The following is a 9677-nucleotide window of genomic DNA, read 5'->3' as shown; positions in this document are numbered from 1 at the left end:
CAAGCATGAGAGGCACACAAGAGCAATGGGTATTAGATACATTCTAGATTGACTCTAGTGCAAGTGGGAGACTGTTGGAAATATGCCCTAGAGGCAATCATATTTCCTTGCATTCATGATTAATAAAGTGTTCCTTGAATATTCATGGATGACAACTTGTATTGATTAATGCTTATGTGAAGTATTTGTGAAACTCTATACTTGTATGAATATTCTAAAGTGTTCCTTGTCGGAGTTCATGTGAGGACACACATGAATATTAGACTAGCACATGTATTAGTTGATTGACAATGTTTCACAAGTCATGGACATGGGGATGTCAAACTAATAATGTGGGCTCATGTGAGACATGAGACTGAACTGACCCAACACGAGATGATGACTTCTCATTACACAATATGTACGCTGTGTCCTAAGACCTGAGATCGTCGTATGTACTCAAGATGTGAACTGACTTACTTAGGAGCCATCAAACGCTGCACCGTAGCTGGGTGGTTATAAATGTGGCTTTCGGGTCTGTCAAGAAACATGCTGTGAGACATAGTCGGTCAAGATAGGATTTGCCCCTCTCTACAAGAGAGAGATATCTCTGGGCCCCTCGAGTGATTCGGATCAGGAAATGCATGGCCATGCTAGGGTTAAGAGTTAACCAAGAATTTCGAATCACAGGATCGAGAAAGTGTGGTCGGCTTCAAGCTAGACCAAATATCTAGAGGCAAAGGGAACAGCATGTATAAGATTGTGACGGCTCGACAGATATGATTCGCGCGTGCTTAGGAGTTGACACGTCTTGCTAGAGACCGCTATCAACTATTGGCCAGTAGGAGTACTGCACAACTGCACGAGCATCGAGGCGGCAAGGAGGGGAACGGCGGTGCCGGCAGGGTAGGCGAGGGCGGTGGCCGGTGGTGGCGCTGTTGGGTGGGGGGCGGCGCCGAGCTGCGCGGCTCGTGCGGCGCGTGGAGAGAGCGGCAGTGAGGAGAGGTAGGAAGGCGAGAGAGAGGGAAAAGGAGGGAAAAAGAAAAAGGAAAGGGAAAAAGCAAAGAAAAGGAGAGAGAGAAAAGAGAGGGAAAGAGAGAGAGAAAGGGAGATCGCGCCGGCGCATTTGGCGGTGGCGACCGCGGCCGGACGAGCACGCGCGCCTGTCGGCGACACGCAGCGCGTTGCACGGAACGAGGGAAAGAAAAGGATGGGACGGTGATAATTTCCGGGAAGGAATTCGAAGGATTAGGGGTTTAGCGGTGATTTGAGCCCAACGATGAAAGGAGATTTTGAAAATTATTTTTAGCGCGTGGTTTATCTTGGTAAATTTTTCGGGACGTTACACCTTACCCTCTTAACCTTTTGCCACAAATCCATCAGGCTGATCCATATAGATCTCTTCCTCAAGCTCTCCATTCAATTAAGTTGTCTTAACATCCATCTGATGAATGAGAAGACTATGTGAGGCAGCCAAGGATATTAGCACACGTATGGTCGTCAGTCGGGCAACTGGTGAGTAGGTGTCAAAGTAATCTTCTCCTTCATTTTATGTATAGTCCTTAGCAACTAGCCTTGCTTTGTACTTCTCGACGGTACCATCAGGTTTCATTTTCTTTTTGAACACCCATTTACACCCCACAGGTTTACATTCATAAGGACGATCAACCACTTCCCAAGTCCCATTAGACATAATTGAATCCATCTCACTTTGCACTGCTTCCTTCCAAAAGACAGCATCAAGAGTTGAATATGCCTCAGCAATGGTTGTGGGAGTGTCTTGCACGAGGTATATAATAAAGTCTTCACCAAAGGATTTTACAACCCTTCGTCTCTTACTCTTTCGTGCGACTGTATTATTATCCTCCTCAGGAGTTTCTATATCAGCATTATTTATCAGTTCATGAATATCATCAAAAGGAATAGAATCATGACTAGAAGTGCTAGGTGTATTTTTCATGGGAAATTCATCTTCAAAAAATATTGTGTCTCTCGATTCCATGATAGTAACTTCAATCATATCCGGTACTTTGGAATTTGTTATTAAAAATCTATAACCCACGTTGTGAATAGCACAACCAAGAAAGACACAATCAACGATTTTGGGTCCAAACTTTCGCTTCTTGTTAATTGGCACATTCAGCTTTGCCAAACAACCCCATATTCGCAAATAAGAGAGATTTAATCTTCTTTTCTCCCATTCCTCGAATGGTGTAATTTAATTGTTCTTAGTGGGCACCCTATTCAGGACATGACACGCTGTCAAAATCGCCTCACCCCACCATTCCTTAGATAGTCCCTCAGTGTAACATGGCATTAACCAAATCACTTAGAGTACGGTTCTTTCTCTCGGCAACCACATTGGATTGTGGTGAGTATGGCGGTGTCCTCTCATGAATAATTCCATGCTCCGCACAAAACTCAGAAAATTCATTTGAGAAATACTCTCCTCCGCGATCGGATCGCAACCGTTTAATTTTCTTTTCGAGTTGGTTTTCTACCTCAGCCTTATAGATCTTAAAATAATGCAACGCTTCATCCTTTGTTTTTAATAGACACACATAAAAAATCTAGTGCAATCATCTATAAGCGTCATGAAATATTTCTTGCCACCTTTGGTCAATATTCCATTCATCTCACAAATATTAGAATGAATTAATTTAAGCGGTGGTAACTCTCTTGCCGCAGCAGCCTTGTGAGGCTTGCGAAGTTGTTTTGCTTCAACACACACATGGCACTTTGAATTTTTGACCACATCAAATTTAGGAATTAAATTCAAACTAGCTAAGCGGGACATGAACCAACATTAACATGACATAATCTTGAATGCCAAATATTAGTATCAACATTATTAACCACATTGTTCACGGACTTAAAGTAAGTATCAATCAAAGACAAGCGGAACAAGCCTCCGCTCTCATAGCCTTTTCCAACAAAAGTCCCATACTTAGAAATAACACATTTATTGGATTCAAATACTAGCTTATAACCATCACGACAGAGCAAGGAGCCACTAATCAAGTTCTTCTTTATTGAGGGGACATGATGCACGTTCTTGAGCTGTACGGTCTTTCCCGAAGTAAGCTTCAGATTGACCGTACCAACACCATGAACAGTCGCACGCGCCCCATTCCCCATCAGCAAGGAGCCAGCCCGCCCGGCCTGATAAAAAGAAAACAAGGAAAAATCAGCACACACATGAATATTTGCACTGGTATCAACCCACCAATCAGGTGAATAACAAACTGAAAATGCAGAAGGTAAATTTACCTTACCCAGATGTAGTTGTCTCAGTCTCAACGGTGTTGGCTGATTTCTGTGGTGGAGTAGGCTTCCACTTAGCCTCAGGACTCCCTAGAGAAATGCCCAGTCTTGCCAGAGGTGAAACAATTCATCTTGTCCTTGTTCATCTTTTTACCCTTTTTGAAAGAAGTGGTGGGCTTCTGCTTAAGCTCTTTTTATGTGATTTGGGACGGTTCTTTTGCACCATATGTGCTCTAGAACTCCCCTGAACGACTTTCTTGCCTTTGACATCCTTTGCTGCATTTCTGGCCATTTTCATCAAAATAATATCAGTACTTGTTGCCTTTGACATCCTCTGTAGGGCCTAGTTCAAATTGTACCCACCACATGAACAAACAAAATCATATCAGTACTTGTTAAAAAAATCCATGAAAAAAAGGTAGTGATTAGTGAACCAAAGTCACTGTTTCAGTCTTGCTGATGTAAGGAGTACAACCAAAAATATCACTGCTGCGTTTCTGGCCATTTTCATCAATGTATGTAAAGGAAAATCCTGGGACCGACCCAGAACCAGAGTAGAATGTCACACTCTCAAGAAGTGAGGGCTCAAACGCACTAGTGGTGGTATCATAAAGGTACCCTTGCAGCTTACCCCATAGTGCGTGTAATATACTAATATTGTTTGTGAAGCTGCGTTGTCTGTGAAGTGGGAGGAGGAAGCTGTGCCTGTGAAGCGGTGAGAGGAAGCTGAATCGTCTGTGAAGGTAGTGGAAAAATATTAGCAATAATAGAATTTTTATTATGATTTTTTACCAGAATTACGGATTAATACCTTGGATCTAAAAAATTTCAAAACTAGGGCATATTCGTTTGACCAATAGATGATATATAATTTTCGTCTACCCAACGGACAAAATCTTAACATATTGTCTACCTGGTGGTTGAAATTTAATTTTCATCCTCCAGATCGACGATTTTAGTGCTGCCCACTGGGGGCCACCGTATTTCGTCCAATGGGAAAGGAAAATAAGAAAACTTCATCGTACGGGAGGATGAAAATTGATTTCGTCTGTTACGCCAACGAAATCCTCGCCAAATTTCATCCGACCAGTGGACGAAATATGTTTATTACAGGTCCTCCCCTCGTCCCTCTCTCTCACCCTTCCCTTCCTTCTCTCCCTGGTCCTTGAAAAACAGCTAAGCCGCCAACCCACATATAAAAATGTGCATATATAGGACCGTAAACGATTAGTGACAATGAAGAGTTGATCAGATCCAACAACAATAAAGATGATATCAGTAAAGTAGTAACAAGTAATTTCAAGGCTACCCGAAGTGCAAGTAAACTTATTCAAAATCGGATCGATCAAAGTCTCACCTTCATGTTGCAGCAGAAAGCATCAATAGTAAGCTCAAACACTTCTCCATCAGCTAACTTCTGATGTACTTTCCTTTTGATGACACCACGTGCCATCGCGAAGTCGCCAGTTCCACCAACAATAGCCCACTCACCTTGTTCCTTAGTAGTTGTTGCTCCCATTACCTCAAGCGTGGATCCTTTAAACCTATATATGTGGTTATAATATTATCCATCACAAAGTCAGGGATCCTAGCTATATGACATAAAAATGACAATGTATATAGCATATTACAAGAGAGAAAAGGCAAATACACAAATTCATCTGGTCGCAAATAATACCTTTCAAACTCAAAGACTATGGTGAAAAAATTACACCAGTTAACAGCATTCATGCGCATGCCTTTTGCTCGAGCAACAAGCTTTGCGTCCTCGCTCGCACCATCATAGATTGCCCAGTTGTTGACGGATGTGAAACTAAAGTCCGTGTTACCATATCTGTCGATCATTGTAGATTGGTTCTTGTTTGGCCCAGAAATGATCCGGCGCAAATACAAGCTTTGGAAGTCAAGCTTAGTGTTGTCCACAGGTGCGGTTGCGTGAGGAGTGACCTTGAAATTGGCCATGGGGCTCTGGCGGAGAGAGAGAGAGAGAGAGATCGTGTAGAGCTTTTCACTTGTCTAGCCTTTGGTACCGGGTGGTGTTACCACCCGTTACTAAAGGCTCTAGACATTTCCATGTACATCAAAAGTATTGGAACAAAGCTGACCCGATACTAATGCTAAAATTAATATCGGGTCATCTTGGTCCTGGTACGTTTGAGGTGGACCGATGGCCTCTTTTCTAGTAGTGATCATTTCATCAACTTCTCTTTGGGAGTCAAATCCTCACTACTGCAAAAACGATTTGTACGTGCAGGCCAAAATGCATTTTTAGGGGCGGACCGCGTAACCGCCCCTGCTTTTCGCAGCTAAAAATGGCGGTTTGCAGGGGAAGGGTGGGGGGGGTCACCCGCCCCTACAAATGGTTTTCTAGGGGCGGGTGACCGCCCCACCCGCCCCTGAAAATGAATTAACAGGGGCGGGTGGGTGTGTCACCCGCCCCTAGAAAACCATTTGCAGGGGCGGGTGAACCCCCCCCCCCCCCCCCCCCCCCGCCCTAAAAATCATTTTCCATACTAATCTAAAAAATTGTTTAAATTAGAAAATATAGTAAACAATATCAAAAAAAGTTGAAATTTATACCATACGCGTATTACTAAGATAGAAGTCCATACTAGGGGCGAAAATTACGTGTCCATACATTATATCCTCACGGTAAATGATAGAAGTCCATACATTATAACAAACATAACATTCAATCCATACAACTAGCTACTTGTTCATACTACCACATCCAAAGCAAAATGATACAAGCACACATTGTGCAACGAGAGTCTCACGGCGGCGACTGCAGTGTTGCTCCATGGGTACGACAGAGGATGGGCACGTAGTCATGGCATCAGGCACAACTTTCTTGAGTGCTTGCCGCTTCCAGTGTCTCCTCATCTTTGTAATTATTATTCTCCGGAGCTGTAAAAGAGTTGTGTTAGCAAAACTACATATGCACAAGTTATTTTGTTTTAGTTGGATAGTTGTATACATAAGGATTGGAGTAATAACTGTACCATAGTAATTCTTCATCTTCATCGTGGTTGGATTCTTCCTGGTCGTCCTCCGCAACGTCCATTGGCTGTGTGTGATCCGATGGTGTGCTCGGTGGTGTCTCCATTACTTCGGTGGAACCAGATCCCCATTTCTCTTGAGGAGGCGAATCTTCTTCTTCAATCAGATCTGCATGAGAATGTGCATGAGGTATTGCAGTTTACAGATTATTTTGGTGCTAAAGTATGTTGTTAGGGGCAATGTATAGACAAGTTGAACCATACGTAATTGCAGACGACGTGCTTCATGTCCACCTCCTTGTCTAGAAGTCCCCTGCATCGGAGTGGAAAGTTGCTCGATGCTGCAGAAAGAGTGACAATTGTTAGACGGAATAGTTTCACATTAATGGAGCAAAGGTCTTTTGTAACTGCATTACCATTCGTGCTTGCGGCTAACTGGATTGCTGTTGGGTCGCCCGGTGGAAGAACATCAGCACGAATCCAAATTGGTCATATGCTCAAGTATGAACCCCCTCCTGTCTGAACTCTGCAGACGGCTACATGTACAACACTAGGTATAGAGTTTCTTGGAGCAAATGTGTGCGCCCTGATTGAGAAATCCACTTGCCTCGTATTGATGCCGCGAAGGTTACATATGTTCGCGAAGATTCTATGTAATATCGTGGGACACTACAGAAATATTTGTGGTGGCAATCCAGATATGAGAAGACTGAGTGGTATGTTATTTCCTTGTGGACGTTGTTATCTACCTTCTATCTGGTGCTCTACTGGAATAGACTCATCCAAGAATAAAGTAGTGAAACCATAGTCGGGCATCCATCCGAGGATCGCAAGGACATGGTTCTCAACGTGCATGTATGGACAGCTCAAGATGCGAGTGGTTTCTTTGAATGTTTGGGTTAGCAGCACATAATCGCCAAACAAACGTAAGACATTCTCTAGCGGAAGTTCTATCCCAGTGTTTTCCCTTAACACTCGCAGTAGCTCGCGGCGACTGACAGAACAGGGCACTTCTACTTGAATATGCGGACATTGAGGAAACTTAGTAACTATTAAGAGGCCGCCAAAAACCTAGGTGTGCAAGTTGAACTCATGTTCCTCAAAGATTGTCAAGTGTTCATAGTTGACATGTGCCATCGGTTGGTCCTCTGAGGATGGGGTGGCGGGGAGGTGGCGGGGAGGCGGCACGGGGAGGAGGTGGCGGTAGTGGTGTAGCCAGGATTTGGAGCTATGGTGGTCCATTGTCTAAATTTTTTTTACCCACTATAAATTTAACATATTGATAAATTACAAAATGCAATTCAGGAAAAAAGAGCGTAGAGAGTTTATGAAATAGATAAGTATAGCTTTATTAACATAAAATTGAAATATTACATACCCATGGTTGAAGAACAATATATCACTTCTTCTTATTCTTATCAGGCCTGCGCCTTCTAATAGTCATGAAAGTGTTGATGATCTCTTCTTCACTCAACTGTAAGAAGATCTCCTGCTCAATAAAAGTCACTAAACAGTCATCTAGAAGGCTATCACCCATCTTATTTCTCAACTTATTCTTGATAAAGGTCATTGCGGAAAATATTATTTCAACACTTGCGGTAGCCACAGGTAGAAGCAATACCAATTTGATAAGTAAGTAGACCCAATGATAAACTTTATCCCTCTTTGTTTCAACAAGTTTTACAGAGAGGTCAACAAGATTGTTTAGGCCTTTGAACATTTCATCTTTTCTCATGTCATCAATAAAGGTTTCAAGTTGCAAATCGAGTCTTACCAAATCAGAGCTTGAAAAATCATTAGGGTAAAATTCAGCAAGTCTATGTAACTTGTTTGCATCAAAAGAAGCGAAGGAATTTGCTGGATTCAAAGCAGCCATACAAGTAAGCAACTCCATATTTACCTCATCAAACCGACTGTCAAGTTCTTGACTAATTTTATCAATGACTCCAATATATACTTCTCTTCTGATCATTGCAGGGATAACTTGCAATGGATTGTCTTTCCCCTGGATCAAGTGGAAGCCGACTGATATCATAAACCGGTTCCTTTTCTGCAACTGGAGGTGGACCTGATGGCATTAGAATTGGAGTTGCATTTTCTGCAATCACTCTATCTTGATCTGGTCCACCTTGTTCTTCAAATTGCTCTTCTGGAATAGCAGCAGCCACAGAAGGAGATGGAGAAGAAACCTTTTTCTTTGATGAATATTTTTGAAAAAGAGAGGCAATATCACTACCCCTCTTCATGTTTCAATGTCTGCAAGAGAATAAAAGTATTAAGATGAAGGTCTATTTGACTACGCTAACCACCAAGGGATTCCAATATTATATTATTTTCTAGTGACATAGAATAAAACAAGATTTTGTGCACCTTATGGCTAATGCCTGATGGTGAATCATTGTTGCTGATCGAAGCCACTAGGCACTAGCAAATAGATGACGTATTGATCACAGCCTCTAGCAAATAGCAGATGTGTGATGCATCATGCATCTCTAGCTCAGTTGCTCTACGGAGAGATTTCAAGGAAAAATTAAAACATGGCTAAACAAATAGGGTAATCGAAAGAAGATTTTGAGCCGTCTTGCAGAGCACTCACATGTGCTGCTCGCCTGCTGGTCGACTCGTCGTTCGGCGCCCGCCCCTGGCCAGTCGCAGGCTCGCTGCCGTTCGCTGCCGCTGTGTCGCAGTAAAAGGAGAGATCGGAATTCAGAAGGGTGCCGCCGGCAGCAAGATCGCTCTGCGTAGGGTTGCAGAAACATAGAAGCTACGAAGTAGGGCACATGGGCTCTTGTCATCCAAATTTACTATCTGTATGGGCCTTGGATGGGCCGAGCAGATGGTGGTCCATGGACCGCCCGGACCACCATGTACCTCCGCCCCTAGGTGGTGGAGAGGTGGCGGGGAGGCGGCACGGGGAGGAGGTGGCGGGGAGGCGACACGGGGAGGAGGTGGTGGGGAGGTGGCGGGGAGGCATCATGGGGAGGAGGTGGCGGGGAGGCGGGGGCGGAGGAGGTGGTGGGGAGGAGGTGGCGGGAAGGCGGCGGCAGAGGAGGTAGCTGGGAGGAGGCGGACGCGGCGGCGAGGAGAGGTGGCGAGGAGGCGCCGGATCTACGAGGGGGCGGCGGCGGAGGGAGCGGCGCTGGGGCGGAGGGGGCGAAGCGGCGGAGGCGGCGGAGCAGCGCAGAGGCGGAGGGGGCAGCGAAGAGGAGGTAGGCCGGCGAGGGCGGAGGCAGCGGTGAGGTAGAGGCAGGCGCGCGCCGGATCTAAGCTAGGGAGCGGCATAGGGGGCGGCGTGGGGTTGGCGGGGGCGGCGGAGGGGGGCGGCGGTGGGGGAGCGGCGGCGGATGGTGCGGCAGCGGACGGAGCGGCGGCGAGGGAGCACGGAAAATTTTGGCAGCCTTCCGGCGTCTTCTCGCGCGCGCCAGGGGAGTGTAA

The 9677-nt window shown here is 44.9% G+C and overlaps 1 protein-coding gene across 1 annotated transcript; it reads right to left on the bottom strand.

Annotated features, from left to right (window-relative positions):
* Positions 1-4588: 4588 nt before the first annotated feature.
* Positions 4589-5205, bottom strand: LOC120668011 (dirigent protein 6-like). The gene is made up of 2 exons (XM_039947975.1): positions 4922-5205; positions 4589-4787 (listed from the first exon to the last, which is right to left on the bottom strand). Exons 1-2 carry the CDS (start codon positions 5203-5205, stop codon positions 4589-4591), a joined length of 483 nt encoding a protein of 160 aa, XP_039803909.1.
* Positions 5206-9677: the final 4472 nt, after the last annotated feature.

This window comes from Panicum virgatum, chromosome 3N, assembly GCF_016808335.1.
Source record: "Panicum virgatum strain AP13 chromosome 3N, P.virgatum_v5, whole genome shotgun sequence".
In the NCBI taxonomy this organism is placed as follows: Eukaryota; Viridiplantae; Streptophyta; class Magnoliopsida; order Poales; family Poaceae; genus Panicum; species Panicum virgatum.
Note: the sequence above shows the minus strand (reverse complement) of the source record. Positions and strands in the feature narration are given on the sequence as shown.

What these genes read in the sequence shown, in the direction of transcription:
- LOC120668011 (XM_039947975.1), bottom strand. Translation starts at nt 5,205, where the DNA reads ATGGCCAATTTCAAGGTCACTCCTCACGCAACCGCACCTGTGGACAAC. An exon ending in ATAGTCTTTGAGTTTGAAAG is followed by an intron (nt 4,788 to 4,921) that starts GTATTATTTGCG and finishes CCACATATATAG; the next exon opens with GTTTAAAGGATCCACGCTTG.